The sequence below is a fragment of the Carica papaya genome, chromosome 3, assembly GCF_054855325.1.
Source record: "Carica papaya isolate Zhongbai chromosome 3, ASM5485532v1, whole genome shotgun sequence".
In the NCBI taxonomy this organism is placed as follows: domain Eukaryota; kingdom Viridiplantae; phylum Streptophyta; class Magnoliopsida; order Brassicales; family Caricaceae; genus Carica; species Carica papaya.
The window spans coordinates 7,641,618-7,662,198 of NC_142311.1; the positions used below are offsets into that span (position 1 = coordinate 7,641,618).

The following is a 20,581-nucleotide window of genomic DNA, read 5'->3' on the forward strand; positions in this document are numbered from 1 at the left end:
TACAAAGCAGTGAACATATGATCAAAGCATGGAGAAGAAAGACCAATGATGCTAACTAAAGAGCCAGTTAGCTGGAGAACCCAAAGTACAAATATAATTATAGCAAGAAGCATCTGATAACCTAGATTATCCTATTACTGCAAGAAGGGAAATACAACTGTAGTAAGAAACTGTATTGTTCTTATTGAAAAGAAAAAAAAGCCAAAAAGAGAATTTTCAAGCAAGTCAATCAACCAAATGTATTTACAAACATATTACACAGATAAGAAAAGGTATTTTAGTTTCATCACATGAAAATTCTCTGCTTTGAACGGAAATTTAACAATTCTTCCAGTTTCTGTTTGAAGCGCGGTATAAAGCGAGCCAAGGCCCCAGTTGGATCTCCATGGAAGAAATCTACTGCGTCCATTCCACTATCACCATACATCTTCTCAATCAAACTGAAAAAGCGAAGTGGAGGCTCTCGCTTAATTTCATTCCCTTGCTCAGTTTCCTTTAATATCTGCTCCCCATGCGCAATGGCAGCTGTTATAGTCGAAACCAACATGTCCGTCTCATACATCTCGCCTTCACGGACAAACATAGCCTCCTCAGTGGGACTTCCGGTTCTCGGTTTATTTTTTTCTGATGTTTCCGCAAACTCATCTTTACTCACACATTTGAGTTGATCATTCAACACCTGGTTACCCAACTCCGTTCTGTGGATTGACGCTGGAATTTGGTGTTCCTTAGGTATCAGCCTGTAGCTGGGAGTAATCTGCTTACATTTGAAGAGGTCCAGCTCTGCAACTGATTTATCTGCATTCTTCTCCTGCTCCCTGCACCCATCATTGTTTGTCTCTTTATCTATTTTCTCTAAGCGTCTAGTTGAGCTTTCATTACCTTTACTTGTCTCTTTATCAAGAAATTCCAAGAAAATTTTCAATTCATCCAGAAGAGGACCATCTCCAATTAAATCAGCAGAGAGTTTCAACAAGTCAGGTTTATGGATTCTTTGTTCGGCGTAAAGATTGAAAAGATTCAAGAAGGTCGAATACTTATGGGGATTGCGAAGTTCGGCCTTGACCTTTTTAAAGAAATCTTTTGCTTTGGTATAATCATCAAAATAGGAACCCTCTCCAGTCTCACCGTCCTCACCCGACGCAGAATCCAAGATCATTGCATTAAACTCCTGCATCAAATCATCATGTTCAGCGAAAATCACAGCCAAATCTGCGTAAACCTGACGAATAGTCTTAGCCCCAGCTTCGTACATCATCATCAAATCCAAGAAGGACATGTAACGGCGCACATCTTTCGCAAATGAACGCTTGATCTTATTGACAAAAGCAATCGCCTCTCGCATACGAGCCTGAGCTACATCTAGATCACCAACGTCTTCTCTCCTTCGGTCCATTCGAGAGAAAGAGAAAATTTAAAAAGAGGAATATTAATGTTGAAGATAATGGGGGTTTCGAAAATGTAAAGACTCGATCACTCGCGGCGGTGGTGGGACGGGTTGGTCTTTTAATATTTTATATTTTTTAATTCATCTGTTTTTGTTAAATTAAAAAATAATGGAAATATAAAATATTTTTATTATCTTTTAGAAACAATTTAATTTCACATGACGCTTTTAATAATTAAAGAACTAAAACAAAATTCAAATTTATTAAAAAATAATAGAAACATCAATTTTAAATATTTTAAAATAACTTAAATATTTTTATTATCATCTGTTAAAATTTTTTAAATTTTAAAAATTAGTTTTTATTAATTTTATTTTAGAAAATATAAGATATGAATTTTTTTTATATTTTTATAATTATATATTATATAATTATTATTTATGTAATTAAAATATAAATAATTATAAAAATATATAAATTTATTTAAATTTAAAAATAATTATTTATTAATTAATTCATATTTTATTTAAATTTAAGAACTTTGACCTATTTTATTAATTATTTTTCTTTATTTACACTTTTTTAAAATTTATATCAAATTTAAATGTGTCTGAAACAAGAAAAAATTCGTCAAAAAAATAATTTACCAAAAAAATTAATCCAATCATAGGAAGAAATAAATACAATGGTTTATGTATCAATTATTATTTTTTTAAGAAAAAATGAGAAATATTACGGTACTAAATCAGGAAAGTGCATTTATTTAGAGTCAATTTTGACGAGTAAAACTTTTGATAATTCCAATATAGTCAACCTAGTTCTGGGTGAGCTTGGTCAGCTTGGCTCCAAACTTCCTCAGATTAAGAGCAGCAACCTTCTCATCAAAGTGTTTGGGCAGAACGTACACCTTCCTCTTGTACTTGCCAGTTGTCTTCTCCTTCCAAAACTCCGGCTGGGCAATCACTTGGTTTGTGAATGAGCAAGGCATCTCAAAGCTGGGGTGCCCAGCGGCACAACCCAAGTTCATGAGACGATCTACAGTCATTGTGTTGGTTTCTGGGAAAACCCATCTGTTAGTTTGGGACTTTGATGGTGATATGCTTAACACCAGAATAGGTTTCAAGTCCGTGCATATCAAGTTCATTGTCAAAGTGACCAATGTTGCAGTCGATGGCATTGTTCTTCATCTTCTTCATGTGGCTCACCATTATAAAGTCCTTATTAACAGTGGTGGTGACAAAGAATGTTGGCTTCAGAGACAACATCTTCCAATGTCAAAACTTGGAGACCCTCCCCATCAAAGCCTGAAGAGCGCAAATGGGATTGATTTCAGTAACAATGACTCTGCACCAGCCTGCTTCAAAGTTGCAGCACAGCCCTTGCCAGCATCACCATAACTGCAAACAACAGCGACCCTGCCGACAATCATGACATTAGTTGCCCTCATCAGACCATCAGGGAGAGAGTGGCGACATCCGCACAAATTATTAAATTGTTAAGACATAACCAGTTTTAACCATTGTTAGATGAAAAACAAAGACATGAACGAACAAGTAATATCAATCACTAAATATCATTAACATTCTAATCTGACTCCTCTAATTTGAATATCATCCTTAATTTAGCATCTGAATTCGTTAATGAATAATCATGATTATGTTTCAACCAAATCAATTCTTACTCGAATTAATTATTTAAATATTTCAAGTTTTATTGGTAATTATTTCCTGTAATTCATTTATGTTGAACATAATGTTAGTAAATGTAGATCAAGAAATCACAGTAAGGGAAAGCACGTAAACATCAGATCTACAACTTGCAATTCCTACTTTAACATCAGCATCAATTTGATTACAATAATTAACTAACTATGACATTTGACGAAACAGACAGGACTATTTTGACAGAACAGATATGAAGACAAAAACCTATCTGAACTAAAATTAACTAGATCTAATAGATATAGAGCAATTAAAAAAGCAGAGTATGTTTTGAAAATGAATGAGTATCAGTACCTTGCTCTTAGTGACCGAGTCATTGACACTGATGGCTGAGAACAAGAGAGTTCCATTAGCCTGCATCAGGTAGAGTATCTCAACTCCGGTGGTAGTCTCCTCAGAGACACCAACCAATCAGTCCTTCATCTTGTGGTACTTCTTGGGATCAGTTTTCAGGCTGTCCTTAATGATAGTTAGCACCATCTGGAACTCAGCATTATCAGTAGAGTTGGGATCCAGAATTATTAAACAACTTATATTAATGAAAAATGCAGCTTGAGCAAGTATCCCTAAAGGAGAGGAGTGTAATAAAACAAATGAGAGAATTCCCTACCATTGTAGACAGGTAACAGACTTTACCTTATAATACATATATATATATGTTAACATTATCCCACATCAACTTAAATTTAATACCTCATCCAATTTATATGGGTGGCAAACAAAAGTCTGCATATTTCCACAAATACACCGCTGTTTGCCAAGTATCTGCCACATTTATCCATAGCTTCGTAAAATGGCTTCTTTGCCTGCACATTGAAAAGAAAAACAACTTAAGCTAATGTACTGTAACTGCATCCGCAGGTATTTCATACTAGCAACCTCGGAAAATTGATGCCCATAACAAGTCCTTTGAATTTTTTAGGCAACTTTGCCCAAGGACACGTAGGTAAAACCAGAAAATGAAAATTTTCTGCATCACATCATAGCAAACATTACAGGTAGTTCATAACTCCTTTCCTACCAGTCAAATAAATAGAAAACATACCAGAATTTGAAGATCCGCGGGATCATAAACAAGGTACATAGGAGTAGTATGGATAGAAGGAGCCCCTACCAAGCAATACCAGAAAATATAAAATCTAGCTGACGATCTCCATACGTGCAATAAGACACAATGATAACCGTCAATCACATTAGAAGTTAAAAGAACAAACCTACAAGAAGCAACCATATGAATGCACTGGACAGTGTCCCATTATTCTTTCACTTCTCATACTCATCATCACAAATAGGCTTCTTTGTTAACTTAGCCTTCCATTTTGAGTCTAAACTAAATCCAAAATAAAAATTACGTAAGTATGCAAATATGGGTCTTTGTATCTCAGGTTATCAATCACTTCACAGAACTGCAACTTACGGTAAACACTACCTAAAATCCAATAGTTTACAGCAGCAAATTTTAGAATTTCAAAAGAAAAAGGATATTTAACAACTCAAATACTAAAAGAGGGATCGAACTTCTAACAACTGGAATATACAATTGAGCGGAAATACAACAACAATGTATGATAAGGCTTAAAATTGCTTTTATAATTAAGCAAAGGGAACAGATAACAAGTCCTTTAAAACAAATGTAAGCACATAAAAATCAGTAGACATCTTATCAAAGCATGGAAAAGAAAGACCACTGATGCCAGCTAAAGAGCCAGTTAGCTGGAAACCCAAAAGTAGAAATATAATTGTAGTAAGAAGAATAAGATAACCTAGATTATCCTATTAATTACTACAATACGGGAAAATGCACCAGTAGTAAGAAACTGCATTTATCTCATTGAAAAAGAAAAGCCAAATAGAGAAGTTTCAAGTAAGTCAATCAATCAAATACATTTATAAACATGTTACACCGATAAGAAAAGCTATTTTAGTTTCATCACATAAAAATTCTCTGCTCTGAATGGAAATTTAACAATTCTTCCAGTTTCCATCTGATATGCTGTGCAACGGAAGCCAAGGCCTGGATTGGATCTTCATGGAAGAAGAATTTCAAAGAAAGTTTTCAATTCATCCAGAAGAGGACAATCACCAATTAAATCAACAGAAAGTTCCAACAAGTCAGGTGTATGGATTCTTTGGTTGGTGTAAAGATGGAGCAGAAGCAAGAAGTCCAAATACTCATCGGAATTGCAAAGTTTCAGATATTCTCTCTCTCTCTCTCCATCCGTCGGCACTTAATCATTCACGGCGGTGCTGAGAGAAGGAGGGAGGGGGAGCTGATAGCTTTTTTAATAAATTTTATATATTTATTTAATTCTTTCTGCTATAGTTATAGTTAAATAACATTTAACAGGACAATGATCCAACTAAAATATGACTCGTGTACAACTTAAAACCAATTTAAATATTTTAAAATTAAAAAAATTATATATATATTAAATAAAAATAAGTTTTAATTTTTAATTAACTATAATTTATATATTATATCATGAGATACACATTTAGTTAGAAAATTTATTTACCAAAGTTCAGGTCACAGTCATCTTGTATGTCAAACTGTATATATATATATACACTCCAGAGACTGGATCGTTCTGATAAACTCCTTCAGATTTGCCAATACATGCCGAGGTCCTAAGCTTTTAACGCCAATGAAATTCAGGGAGTTGCTCCAAGTCCTGCAAACATAGGAAAGATTTTATGATTTTGCATCTCCACACGAGTCTCAGATTTAGGGAAATAAATTAGCAGCTATAGTTATCAACATCAAACATATTCGGCTAAGATTTTTTTATTTTTTTCACTTTTTATTTTTATTTTTATTTTTTACAAAAAGAACCAATAAATTCATCAAGGGAAATAAACCTCCCGGTACTTCTCCCAAGATATCTTCATTCTTCAACTTAAACAAGAACTACTACTTCCACAAGCTGGCCTCAAAAAAGCCCACCTAAAATTTTCATATACAAGGTACACTAGTGGCTCAGGTAGAAGCCTCCGTCAGTGACTTCAGTGCAGGATGAAATTCTCATACAAAGGGATAAACCCAACACTCCTCGCACCAATCTGAACCTTGTATCTTTATACATGGTTCTTTAATGAAACTAACCGAACAGCTAGAATAAGTAAACAATAAAGAACAATAGCGACAGAAAGATCATGAAAACACCCCCAGCCTCCTTTTTACACCAGAAGCAATTAGCATTTTCTTCACATACAGCATTTATCAATTCTGTCCTTCAACACATTTGGTTCAAAATTTTATGAGTGCATGTAAGATAGGGAGGTGGGTATGGTTGTCATGTATGATTGATTTCAAGTGTAAATGCAGGCTGAGAATAATGCAGAAGAGAGTAGATAAATACATGCATTACAATCAAGCATTAGCTTTTAATTAAAAGGGATGATCAAGATTGAATGATTTTGTATAAGTGCAGTTGTGAACAACTCATTTGTTAAATTTTGTGAATTGCATTATCTTAAATCACAAAATTTTTATATATCTCATATTAAATACATAACATTCCTAAAAATGATTTGGGTACTCCATCTTTAGTTTTAGAATGCACTACATCTAACCTCACATGATATATTCAAAGTTCTACTCCTAATCCCCTTACTAATAACTTTTTAATCCTTATCTCATTCTACATATACCCCCTCCTGCTTCTTGGCTAGACACTAAAAAATATCATGATTAAAAATAAGGTTAAACTTGCCTATATCACTAACTATTTTACCAGAAAAACCACTTTCAAGAAAAGAAAGAAGGGACTGATTAAGAAAGTGAGTAAACTCAGCATTCTCTGTAATGTCAAAACTTGTGCAATCATTTACAATCCCTATTACTCACAACTAGATGTTTGGCCTTCCTCTCTCGGAGCCCAAAGCATGTTGGTCGACTTCAAGAATATGACTTAGATGGAGCAAAGCAAAAAAATGATGAATCAAGAGAGCTTCTTGTGCTAGAGTATCACCAAGGCAACAGACCAACTAAAGAAGCAGCATTAGAACAATCACGAGAAAGAGATCACACAGGTCATGTTCCAAAGCCTTATAAAGAAGCTCCTTCACCAACTCAACCTTATTGATCTCAACGATCTGGGTTGGCTCATTAAACTGCACTTGAAGGAAATCCATATAAGACGGAAACACTTAGCAAGTCCCTTCAACCTTAGGGGGCTATAGATGAAGGAATGATGAAGAGATTTAAAGAGACATCCACTCGAATCAATGAGGATTCTCGACCACAAAAGCTGCAACAGCTGTAGGTGTGGTTCGTTGACCGCATCAACCCCCAAGCACAATAGCATCCTCATTTAGGGTTTAGTACTAGCACTAAATGAAGATGATGATGTCGTTTGATCATAACAACACAAATCATGCATTGTTATAATTCAACATGTTTAATTATCCTTGGGAATAGAATGCTAAGATATTGATTTTGAATTATTTGGATTGCTATTGAGAAGTACTTAGATAACCAATTACAATTCACCACAGATATAAGTCTTCAAATTCTTAAAAATTGTAGTCTTTGTAATAATTGTAGCCGTTATAGTCGTAGTACTAGTCATCGTAGTCGTTATATAGAATTCATTGCAGTCATCACAGTTGTCAAATAGTAGTCATCGTAGTCGCATTACTTTATGTTATGATTTTTTTCAAATCAATCTTCTCTTGAATATTTTACGTGTCACGTACTAGTACTACTCTTCCTTCTTTAATTTCTCTCTCACCTCAGCTTGTTCAGACTCCATTGCTATTTGTTAAAAATACATGTATGCGCTTTAAGCTATCAAAATATTCTTCTATCTTCTTTTCTTTTCTTGTATACAATAGAATGAGGGACGTAAGCATTGTTGATGTAGTATAAGTAGAGTTTCAATATACTTAGAAGAAAGATTGAGTCAGGTGGAGATTCATGTAGATTTGTTCTTCTGAATCTCCATACAAGAAGACATTTTTATATGAGATTGTTGTAGTTGCTAATCAAAATGAGTAGCTAATGATAAAAAAAATTCACACAGTGTTCATCTATGCTACTAATGCAAATATCTGCTGATAATTTAACCCATATATATGTGCATATCCCTTTACCACCATTCTTACTTTATATCTCTTAGTTTTTTTATCTGCCTTGTATTTAATTGTAAAGACTCATTTGTATCCTACCAGTTTCTTGCCTTTAATAGATCCACCATTTCTTATGTTTGATTTTTTCACGTGTTTGAATTTTCATATTTATAACATATTATATTTTCACAAGATAATGCCTTAGATATTATATTAGAAATAGATTCAATATTTAAACTTGTGAGAAAATTTTTATAGGACTGCGAGTGTTTATCAAATGCAAGTGGAGATCAAAGAAATAGGAGTAGGTGAATGATCAGGATCCTTACTCCAACTTGTCGGGCCTGTTGTAATCTCCAAGCGTGCTTGGAAGTTGTACACCTCTCATCCTGCCGTTCTATGCTGTAAATAGGTATGGTTTGAGTTGAATAAAACATAAAAAAATATTACCTCAAAAGTGTTTTATCTATTTCTCTCTCTCACTCGAATCTTCCTCCTCCTATTCTCGGCTTTCTCTTAGATCGGAGCCATGAGCAAGGCTTCTAACACTCTCCCAGTGTTATTCGTTAGAGAAAGAGGATCATTTACATATGTAATGGATCAACACTACAACCTTATGTAGTTGACCTTTAAAACATGGTGGAAAAGTAACAATCAGAACTTTAGGAACTTTGAATCACCCAACTAAGCCAAGAATATCCAACAGAATGTCTAAAACTTAAAAAGAATAACATGAATAAAATTCTAATATGAATCCCTAACAGAAGTACGAACCAACTCTGGCACTCCATAGGATATATCAAAAAAATGACTCAAAGGAAGTGCACCTGATAGTGTATTAAGCAAATAACTTCCTCAACAAATTTGCATCCTCCTATCATGTATATCACTAATTAGAAATAATTAAATGCCTCAGTGTTTATAACCCAATCCAATGAAGCAGAGTTGATGGCATGACCAGCAAAATTACATATTAACAAAAATGAAGAGTTCTCCCCTCCTACTATAGCCGTAAAGACTGAGGCTTCAGGAACTCATAAAATTAACCTCTTGAGACATTTACTTGCTCTATTGATCTTTTATATTTTCTTCCTTAGTTCAGCTTTATATTTAATCCATTTCCTACCATCATCAAAAGCTGACAAAAAATTTATCAACAATACTCTTGCAGAAATTCCATTAGTTCTATATCGTTGGTAGATTCCCAGTACGCAAACAAGATGAAACAGTGTTCATTTTTTATAATCCAGAGTACTCTCAACTGTTGAGTTTGACACTTATAAAGATCCATTCAAAAGACATTACCTCTTACCTTAGGAAGGCGACCTGCATTACAGCAACCCCCATAATCACATGAAGAAAGCAAAGATGCAATGATTAAAAATAGTTCCTCAAGAAAGCTGCATATATTACATATAAGATGCACAGGACAAGCATTCTGGAGCACAAGTAAATAAACCTTCAAAATCCAGGAATATTAAACAACTTATGTAAATGAAAAATGCAGCTTGATCAAGTATCCCAAAGACGAGGAGTGTATAAAACAAATGAGAATCCCTATTATTATTAGACAGCTAACGGAGTTTACCTTATAAAGACATATACACATACATGTTGACATTATTCCACAACAATTTAGATTTAATACCTCGTCCAATTTACACGGGTGACAAACAATTGAATATCAAGTCAGCATATCTCTACTAATACAATCCTGTTTGCCAAGTGTCCGCAACATTTAACCATAGCTTCATAAATGGCTTCTCTGCCTGCATATTGAAAAGCTAAACGACTTAAGCTAATGTACTGCAACAGTGTCCGAGGGTATTATGTACTAGCAAGCTCGGAAAATTGATGCCTTTAACAAGTCCTTTGAATTTTTTAGTATGCAGGGCACCTGGAAGCCCAAGGACATTGAGGTACAACCAGAAAACCAGAATTTTCTGCAACACATCATAGCAAACACTACATGCAGTTCATAACTCTTTTCCTACCAGTCAAATAAATAGAGGACATACCAGAACTTGAAGATTCGCAGGATCATTGACAAGCTACATATTTGGCGTAGTATGGATAGAAGGAGCCCTTACCAAGCAATACCAGAAAATATAAAATCCAGCTGACGATCTCCATATGTGCAATAAGACATAATGATAACAGTCGATCACATTAGAAGCTAAAAGAACAAACCTACAAGAAACAACCATATGAATGCATTGGATGGTGTCCCACTTTTCTTTCACTTCTCATACTCATCATTGCAAATAGGCCTCTTTTCTTACTTAGCCTTCCATTTTGAGTCTAGACTAAATGCAAAATAAAAATGATATAAGTATGCAATATCAGTCTTTGCATGTCACAAATTATCAATTACTTCAATAGAACTGCAACTTACAGTAAACACTACCTAAAATTCAATAGTTCACAGCAGCAAATTTTAGAATTTCAAAAGAAGAATGATATTTAACAAGCCAAACTCTAAAAGAGGGACCAAACTTCTAACTACTGGAATATACGATTGACCAGAAATATAACAAAAATGTATGATAAGGATTTAAAGACAGCAACATAAGTTTAAAATTGTTTTTCTAATTAACTAAAGTGAACAAAGAACAAATCTTTCAAAATAAATGTAGCCCGTACAAATCATTAAACATCTGATCAAACCATGGAGAAGAAAGACCAACAATGCTAACTAAAGAGCCAGTTAGTTGGAGACCCCAAAGTACAAATATAATTGAAGCAAGAAGCATCTGATAACCTAGATTATCCTATTACTACAAGATGGGAAATGCAACTGTAGTAAGAAACTGTATTATTGAAAAAAGAAAGCCAAAAAGAGAATTTCAAGTAAGTCAATCAATCAAATGTATGTACAAACATATTACACAGATAAGAAATGCTGTTTTAGTTTCATCACATGAAAGTTCTCTGCTTTGATTGGAAATCTAACAATTCTTCCAGTTTCTGTCTGAGGCGCGGTATGATGGAAGCCAAAGCCCGAGTTGGATCTTCATGGAAGAAAGCTACTGCCTCCATTCCATGATCACCATACAAGTTCTCAATCAAACTGAAAAAGCGAAGTGGAGGCTCTTGCTTAATTTCTATCTTGCTCAATTTTATCCAATATCAACCCCCATGCTCAATGGCAGCGGTTATAGTCCGAATCAACATTTCCGTCTCATACATCTCATCTTCACGGGCAAACATGGCCTCCTCAGTGGGACTTACGGTTCTCGGTTTACTTTTTTCTGATGTTTGGGCAAACTCATCTTCACTCACACATTTGAGTTGATCATTCAACACCTGCTTACCCAACTCCGTTATGTGGATTGACGCTGGAATTTGGCGTTCCTTAGGTATCAGCCTGTAGCTGGGGGTAATCTGCTTACCTTTGGCGAGGTCCAGCTCTGCAACTGATTTATCTGCCCTCCTCTCCTGCTCCCTGCACCTATCATTCTTTGTCTTTTTACGTCTAGTTGAGCTTTCATTACCTTTACTTGTCTCTTTACCAAGAAATTCCAAGAGAAATTTCAATTCATCCAGAAGAGGACAATCTCCAATTAAATCAGCACAAAGTTTCAACAAGTCAGGTTTATCGATTCTTTGGTGGTTGTAATGATCGAAAATTTTCAAGAAGGTCAAATACTTGTGGGGATTGCGAAGTTCGGCCTTGACCTTTTTAAAGAAATCTTCTGCTTTGGTATAATCATCAAAATAGGAACCCTCTCCAGTCTCACCGTCTTCACCCGACACAGAATCCAAGATCATTGTATTAAACTCCTGCATCAAATCATCATGGTCAGCGAAAATCACAGCCAAATCTGCGTAAACCTGACGAATAGTCTTAGCCCCAGCTTTGTACGTCATCATCAACTCTAAGAAGGATATGTAACGGCGTACATCTTTCGCAAAGGAAAGCTTGATCTTATTGACAAAAGCAATCGCCTCTCGCATACGATACTGAACTGCATCTCGATAACCAAGATCATCTCTCTTTCGCTCCATTGGAGAGAGAGAGAAAATCTAAGAGGAGGAATATTAATGTTGAAGATAATGGAGTTTCCAAAATATAAAGAAAATATAAAGACTCAATCCCTCGCGGCAGCGGTTGGAAGGGAGGGGGAGGGGGAGGGGGCACGTTGGTTTTTTAATATTTACCAAAAATTAATAGAAACACCAATTATTTTGATCATCATCTATTAAATATTTTTAAATATAAAAAAAAAAAATTTTATTTGTCTAATTTTAAAAATCATAAGATATGAATTTTATTTATATTTTTATAATAATAATATAATTATACATTATAATATATTATATAACTATTGTCTATACAATTAAAATATAAATGATTATAAAAAAAATATATCTATTTTTTAATTTAAAAATACTTATTTATTATTTCATTCAGGTTCAAGAAATTTTGTTTTTTATTTTCATTTATTTTTTAATTTGAAATAAATAAATTTAAAAAATAAAAAAAAAGTAAGGATACTTAATAAAAAGATTAATCCAATCTACAATGATGTACCAAAAAATACAATATTTTTATTACTCGACCAACCATCAAGAGAAGCAAATATAACAGTTTCTGTATCAAGTAATTTTAATCTTTTTAAATACAACATCTATCAATTTTATATTTCAGCACATTTGTTCAAAAAATTTTTTATTAAAAAATTATTTTTTAAAAAAAAAAAATATTACTTCAGACATGACACTAAGTAAGGAAACTGCATATATCTATAATCAATTTTGATGGGTAAAGCTTTTGAGAATTCTAATATAGTTTGAGAAATTAGATTTTCTGTTGATGGGTCCTTGTGTGGACATTGTAGAGGGCTATGGTATCTCTTAGAACTTATGCGAGGAAGAAAGAGGCTAACATGGAACTGAAGAGGATAATAAGTTCTTTCTATCATGGTAATTCTAAAGGTAATAGGGGCAAAAAGAGATACTTATGATTATTTAAACTGTAATGTAATAGTTCGAGAAATATTTGAAGAGAAAAAATACTAAAGAGGTGTTTATGCAAGTTAATCTTGATATTAAAGTGTTTCCAAAAACCAAATTAGAGTGCTCTCCAAGATTCCAGGTTTACAGAATGGATTGCTAGTCCCACATTGAAGGCATCCAACAATATGTTGGTTGTTTGAGATATGTGTGTGGCATGTATTGTAAATACTATAGAATACTCTTTTTCTTTCAACTATATTAAACAGTGTTGGTGAAGGAAATTGATGGATCACTTATATCTATAGTCTATTTTGGTGTGTTATATGTGATTTTATTACTATATTTTCTTGAGAGAAACTGGAGGGTATTATAATTACTATTAAAATGAGAAAGTTTTATTAATTTTATTCAAGACTGTCAGCTGAAAGACATTTAGTTGTTTGATACTCGGTTTACATAGTCCTTGATGGAAGTCGAATCATGTCTTCTTGCCAAGACAAATTCCTGGTTTCCAGCATTTGGGAAGATAGTTTCCCTGATTGTAGTGTAAGAGTTTCAGATAATTTTCTCATTAATTCAGAATCATAGTAGGTGAGACAAGACCCAACTCCATTTCGGGACCACTCAGTAAATGACGAATAAGGTTATCTATGCTTGGCGGAACTAGATGCAAGTGAAATTGTGGAGGGTTTTTGATTTATGAAAAGCTCCAACATTTGAAAAGTTGAAGGTTTGGAGTAAGGAGGCCATTGGGGACATTCTTCAGCAAATTTTTTCACTTGATAAAAGAGCTTATGAAAATGCAATCTTCGATGAAACGCTGGATCGATTGTCCCCTTTGCAGATTCAATTACAGGAGGTAATAATCAAGGAGGAGATTACCGGGGGGGCAAAAGTCAACAGATGAGTCAAGGAGGGAGATGCTAACATGACTTTGTTTCATAGGTCACTAATGGGAGAAGAAGGAGAAGCTACATTAAGGAGTTGGAATTGGAGAACGATAGAATTGTGAGGGATCCTCAATCTATAAGATGGGAGATCACTGAGCTTTCCAGAAATTTGTATAAAGGACAGAAGAGAAGCACCCCTTTTTTGGAGAGGTCTTGAGTGGTGTCCTACTCTTGGGGAGAAATCTATTTGGTTGGAGAGACCTTTTAGTGAGGATGAGGTTAAGAAAGCGGTGTGGGCAATTAGTACAAATAAAGACCCTGATGATTTTTCTATTAGTCTGTTTCTCGATCTGCTCAGAGGGTATCAAGAGTGATCTGATGAAGACAAACTCTAGATAAATCCCTCTCTGAGAAATTGCCAATGAACTTGCGGAGAGTGTCAAGATATTCAATGCAAGGCGTTTTCCCTTAAATGTACGAGCCTCCAAATTTGGATTAAGAAGGAAAAACTGGACAGGATCAGATCAAACATAGGACCGTCTAATTTTCGTTCCGATCCAGATAGAAATTTCAAAAAAGGAATAGTAATTACAAACTGAATTTAATAAATTATCAAGAATACTCTTACAGAAATGCCACTAATTATAAGTCATTGGTGGATGCCAAGTTCGCAAACCAGATGAAATATTTTTTATAATCCAGAGTATTCTCAACTATTGAGTTTGACGCTTACTTATAAAGATCCATGCAAAAGACATTAATTCTTACCTTAGGAAGCCAACCTGCATCATAGCAACCCCCATAATCACATGAAGCAATGCACGTAAGGAATGATTAACAATAGTTCCTCCAGAAGCTGCATATGCTACATAATGAGATACACTGGACAAGCATTCTGGAGCATAAGTAAATTTTTTTTTTTGAAATAAAAATTATAAATATATTAACAAAACACCAAAGAGGTGTCACCCATGTACAAAAGATATTTACAGTTTAGTTAGGCAATCAATTACATACCCAAAATCTTTCACCCTATACAAATCGTTTCCGAGTAAAATAAGTAAATGAACCTTCAAAATCCAGGATTATTAAACAACTTTTATTAATAAAAAATGAAACTTGATCAAGTATTCCTAACGAGAGGGGTGTAATAAAACAAATGAGAATCCCCTATTATTGTAGATAGCTAACGGAATTTACCTTATAAATACATATATGTATGTATATATATATATATGTCAACATTATCGCACATCAATTTGAATTTAATACCTCATCAAATTTATATGGGCAACAAACCATTGAACAATAAGTCAGCATATTTCCACAAATACAATGATGTTTGCCAAGTATCTGCCGCATTTATCCATAGCTTCGTAAAATGGCTTCTTTGCCTGCACATTGAAAAGAAAAACAACTTAAGCTAATGAACTATGACTGCATCCGCAGGTATTTCGTACTAGCAACCTCGGAAAATTGATGCCCTTAACAAGTCCTTTGAATTTTTGAGGCACCTGGAAGCCACAGGACACGAAGGTAAAACCAGAAAATGAAAATTTTCTGCAACACATCATAGCAAACACTACATGCAGTTCATAACTCTTTTCCTACCAGTCAAATAAATAGAGGACATACCAGAACTTGAAGATCCGCAGGATCGTTAACAAGCTACATATTTGGCGTAGTATGGATAGAAGGAGCCCTTACCAAGCAATACCAGAAAATATAAAACCCAGCTGACGATCTCCATATGTGCAATAAGACACAATAATAACAGTCGATCACATTAGAAGCTAAAAGAACAAACCTACAAGAAACAACCATATGAATGCATTGGATGGTGTCCCACTTTTCTTTCACTTCTCATACTCATCATGGCAAATAGGCCTCTTTTCTTACTTAGCCTTCCATTTTGAGTCTAAAATAAATCCAAAATAAAAATGATATAAGTACGCAATATCGGTCTTTGCATGTCACAAGTTATCAATTACTTCAACAGAACTGCAACTTACAGTAAACGCTACATAAAATTCAATAGTTCACAGCAGCAAATTTTAGAATTTCAAAAGAAGAAAGATATTTAACAAGCGAAACACTAAAAAGAGGGACCAAACTTCTAACTACTGGAATATACAATTGACCAGAAATATAACAAAAATGTATGATAAGGATTAAAAAGACAGCAGCATAGTTTAAAATTGTTTTTCTAATTAACTAAAGGGAACAAAGAACAAGTCTTTTAAAACAAATGTAGCACGTAAAAATCAGTAAACATCTGAGGAAAGCATGGAGAAGAAAGAGCAGTGATGCTAGATAAAGAGCCAGTTAGCTGGAACCCCGAAGCACAAATATAATTTTAGTAAAAAGCATATGATAACCTAGATTATCCTATTACTCCAATATGGGAAAATGCAACCGTGGTAAGAAATTGCTTTTATCTTATTGAACAAAATAAATAAATAAATAAGAGAATTTTCTAGTAATTCGGACAATAAAACACATATATAAACATATTATGCACAGCTAAGAAAAACTATTTTAGTTTCATCACATAAAAATTCTCTGCTTTGAGCGGAAATTTAACAACTCTTCCAGTTTCTGTCTGAAGCGCGGTATAAAGCAAGTCAAGGCCCCAGTTGGATCTTTATGGAAAAGATCTACTGCCTCCATTCCAGTATCACCATACATCTTCTCAATCAAACTGAAAAAGCGAAGTGGAGGCTCCTGCCTAATTTCATTCCCTTGCTTAATCTCATTCAATATGTGCTCCCCATGCTTAATGGCTGCCCTTATAGCCGAAACCAACATATCCGTCTCATACATCTCATCTTCACGGGCAAACATGGCCTCCTCCGTGGGACTCATGGTTCTCGGTTCTCTTTCTTCCGATGTCTCAGCAAACTCATCTTTACTCACACATCTGAGTCGATCATTCAACACCTGGTTACCCAACTCCGTTCTGTGGATTGACGCGGGAATTCGGTGTTCCTTAGGTATCAACCTGTAGCTGGGAGTAATTTGCTTAGATTTAGAGAGGTCCAGCTCTGCAACTGGTTTATCTGCATTCTTCTCCTGCTCCCTGCACCCATCCTTCTCTGTCTTTTTACGTCTAGGAGACCTTTCACTATCTTTACTTGTGGCATAAACAGGCGGCCCCTCGGAATCTTCCAAGAAAATTTTCAATTCATCCAGAAGAGGAGAATCTCCAAGTAAATCCGCAGAAAGTTTCAACAGGTCGGGTTTGTGAATTGTTTGAGTGGTGTAAAGATTGAACAGTTTCAAGAAGGTCAGATATTTACCGGAATTGCAAAGTTCGGCCCTCACCTTTCCAAACAAAACCATTGCTTCTTTATAACGAGCAAAATAAAAACCCTCTCCAGTCTCGCCGTCTTCAAACTGCTCTGCGTCTATCGACTGAGAATCCGACACAATTTCATCAAACTCGTGCATCAGATCATCACGTTCAGCGAAAATCCTAGCCAAATCTGCGTAAACCTGACGCATAGTCTTAGCCCCAGTTTTATACAGCATCATCAAATCCAAGAAGGATTCGTAACGGTGTGGATCTTCCGCAAAGGATAACTTGACCTTCTCGACAAAAGCAACCACCTCCCGAAACGCAACTTCAAATTCAGCACGAAGCTCAGTATCTGCATTTCGATCACCGATAATATTTGCGGCACGGACTCGCTTGCGGCTGTTGGAATAAGAAGGGGAGACAATATCTTCTCTCCTTGGCTCCATTTGAAGGATTTAGCGAGAGGAATTATACAATGAGGAAAGCCAAGAAGAGGAATATAAAGAGGATTTTTTCCTACTTCTCTTCGAACTAGAAAACAATCCAAAAATTCAAATATTCAAATAATTACGGTGACAGCTCGGACAAGGTCATATGTAAAAGTCCACGAAGCCTTGTCTGGTTCGGGGCGGTAAATCTGACGGTCGGTAGTTAAATTATTACATGATGGAATGGAAGTGATTTTAGGACCCTAATCTCTACAGTTCCTCAAAGTTCGAAGAAATTGAATCTGCTTTGGCAAATTGACTTGATTGTTGTCCTCTAGCGAAAAATGCAATCGAATTTTATGAGGTAAATTGTGAAAATTTGTTACTTCAATTTTTTTAAAAAATAATTGAATGTAATTTATTTGCATTAAAATTCTATAATCTTTTTCTAAAAAATATATATATCATTTTAAATTTTTAATACAATAATTTTTTTTGAAGTATGAAGTCAAGTAATAATTCAAAAAATAAATTACCAAACATAGTATATTTTTGTATTAAATGAAAATTTGTTATGTGTAATTATTTTAGTATAAAATATTTGTTCAAGTTAACCAACCGAGGTATTTTTTAATTTAATTAATTTCTTTCTATGTGTAATTTTATTAACATAAAATATTTGTTCAAGTTAAAATTTCTTTTGTACTAGTAAAATCATATTTTTCAAATATTAGACCACGTAGATTATAAAAACAAAATAAAAATAACTCAATTCTGTCATTCAGCATATTTGGTTTAAAATTTTATGGTAGATACGGGGTCTAAACTATTCTTCTTTTTAGAAGAAATGAGAAATATTACTTCGCACTAAGCAAAAAAACTGTAATTATCTAGAGTTAATTTTGACAGGTAAAGCTTTTGACAATTCCAATATAGTCAGCCTGGTCCTTGGTCAGCTTGGCTCCAAGCTTCCTTAGATGAAGAACAACAACCTTCTCATCAATGTTCTTGGGCAGAACTTACACCTTCTTCTCGCCCTTGCCGGTTGCCTTCTCCTTCCAGAGCTCCAGCTGGGGTGCCCAGTGGCACAACCCAAGTTCACGAGACGACCCTCTTACATTCAGTTTGGGGTTTGATGGTGATACGCTTGACACCGCGATAGGTCTCAAGTTCCTGCATATCAATTTCGTTGTCAAAGTGGTCAATGTTGCAGAGAATGACAATGTTCTTCATCATCTTCATGTGGCTAACCATTATAATATCCTTGTTAACACTGGTGGTGACAAAGATGTCGGTCGCGAAGACAACATCTTCCAATGCCAAAACTTGGAGACCCCCCATCAAAGCCTGGAGAGCGCAAATGTGATCGATCTCAGTAACAATGACTCTGCACCAGCCTGCTTCAAAGCTACAGCACAGCCCTTGCCAGTATCACCATAACTGCAAACAACAGCGACCTTGACGGCGATCATGACATCACTTGCCCTCATCAGACCATCAGGAAGAGAGTGACAGCATCTGTACAAGTTATCAAACTGTTGAGACATAGCCAGTTTTAACCATTTTTAGATGAAAAAAAAGACATGAGCAAACATATAATATCAGCCACTAATTATCAGTAACGTTCTAATCTGAATGATTTTTCCTCCAATTTGAATATCATCCTTAATTTACCATCTGAATTCGTTAATGAGTAATCGTAACTATGTTTCAACCAAAATTAACTCCTACTCGAATAAATTACTTCAACATTTCATGTTTTACTGGCAATTATTTCCTGTAATTCATTTATGCTGAACATAATATTAGTAAATGTAGAGCACGTAGACATCACATGTAGAACTTGCAATTCGTACTCAACATTAGCATCAATTTAGTTGTAATAATTAACTAACTACGAGATTTTATGAAAAATACGGAACTATTTCGACAGAACAAATATGAAAATAAAAACTTAGATCTGAACTAAAATTAACCAGATCTGATAAATTTAGAGCAATTAGAAAAATAGAAGACGATTTGTAAATGGAGGAGTATTAGTAACTTGCTCTTAGTGACCGAGTCATTAACATTGATGGCTGGAAACAACAGAGTTTCATTAATCTGCATCTAGTAGTGTCTCCTCAGAAACACCAACCAATCAGTTTTTCATTTTGTGATACTTTTTAAGATCAGTTTTTAGATTGTCCTTAATGATAGTGAGCATCATCTGCAACTCAGCATTATCGATAGAGTTGGAATTTAGGATTGTTAAACAACTTATATTAATGAAAAATGCAGCTTGAGCAAGTATCCTAAAAGAGATAAGTGTAATGAAACAAATGAGAATTCTCTACTATTGTCGACAAGTAACGTAATTTACCTTATAATACATATATATATATATATATATATCTTAACATTATCCCACATCGACTGAAATTTAATCCTTCATCCAATTTATATAAATGACAAATATATGTTTTAGTTTCATGTTAAAAAAAATTTATTAAAAAAATTAAATGAGAAAAATTTTAAAAAATTGTCTTTTCCCAAATAAAATTGGCGGCACTTGCAGTTGTTAAAATTAAAAATAAACTCTTCCTTTTTTCTTGTCTTTTCTTGCTATTCGCTTTGTCTTCCCACCCGCCTTCTTAGGATTAGGGTCTTTATTTATTGTAATTATTATTATTAAAGAAAGTAATTAAAAAAATAAAATGTTAATTAAATTTTCATATTTTCAAAATTATCCTTGAACTTTTACATAATTAAAATATTTTTTTACATATTATTATATTAATAAAATTTAATATGTACAATTACTCAATTATAATTATGATATATATTT

The 20,581-nt window shown here is 34.3% G+C and overlaps 3 protein-coding genes and 2 pseudogenes across 3 annotated transcripts; all 5 read right to left on the reverse strand.

Moving 5' to 3' along the window:
* Positions 1–163: 163 nt before the first annotated feature.
* Positions 164–1,480, reverse strand: LOC110811994 (paired amphipathic helix protein Sin3-like 3). Its single transcript, XM_022038630.2, has one exon. It carries the CDS (start codon positions 1,394–1,396, stop codon positions 287–289), a length of 1,110 nt encoding a protein of 369 aa, XP_021894322.1. The 5' UTR covers positions 1,397–1,480; the 3' UTR covers positions 164–286.
* A 534-nt stretch (positions 1,481–2,014) lies between these two features.
* Positions 2,015–2,835, reverse strand: LOC148266649 (adenosylhomocysteinase pseudogene; annotated as a pseudogene).
* Positions 2,015–12,307, reverse strand: LOC148266650 (paired amphipathic helix protein Sin3-like 6). Its single transcript, XM_088215412.1, has 5 exons — positions 11,068–12,307; positions 5,626–10,369; positions 3,803–4,434; positions 3,404–3,589; positions 2,015–2,803 (listed from the first exon to the last, which is right to left on the reverse strand). Exon 1 carries the CDS (start codon positions 12,185–12,187, stop codon positions 11,309–11,311), a length of 879 nt encoding a protein of 292 aa, XP_088071538.1. The 5' UTR covers positions 12,188–12,307; the 3' UTR covers positions 2,015–2,803; positions 3,404–3,589; positions 3,803–4,434; positions 5,626–10,369; positions 11,068–11,308.
* A 4,142-nt stretch (positions 12,308–16,449) lies between these two features.
* LOC148266651 (paired amphipathic helix protein Sin3-like 3) lies at positions 16,450–17,894 on the reverse strand. Its single transcript, XM_088215414.1, has one exon. The coding sequence runs from the start codon at positions 17,770–17,772 to the stop codon at positions 16,576–16,578; it is 1,197 nt and encodes a 398-aa protein (XP_088071540.1). The 5' UTR covers positions 17,773–17,894; the 3' UTR covers positions 16,450–16,575.
* Positions 17,895–18,530: 636 nt separating this feature from the next.
* On the reverse strand, positions 18,531–19,573 carry LOC110811940 (adenosylhomocysteinase pseudogene; annotated as a pseudogene).
* Between the last annotated feature and the right edge of the window lie 1,008 nt (positions 19,574–20,581).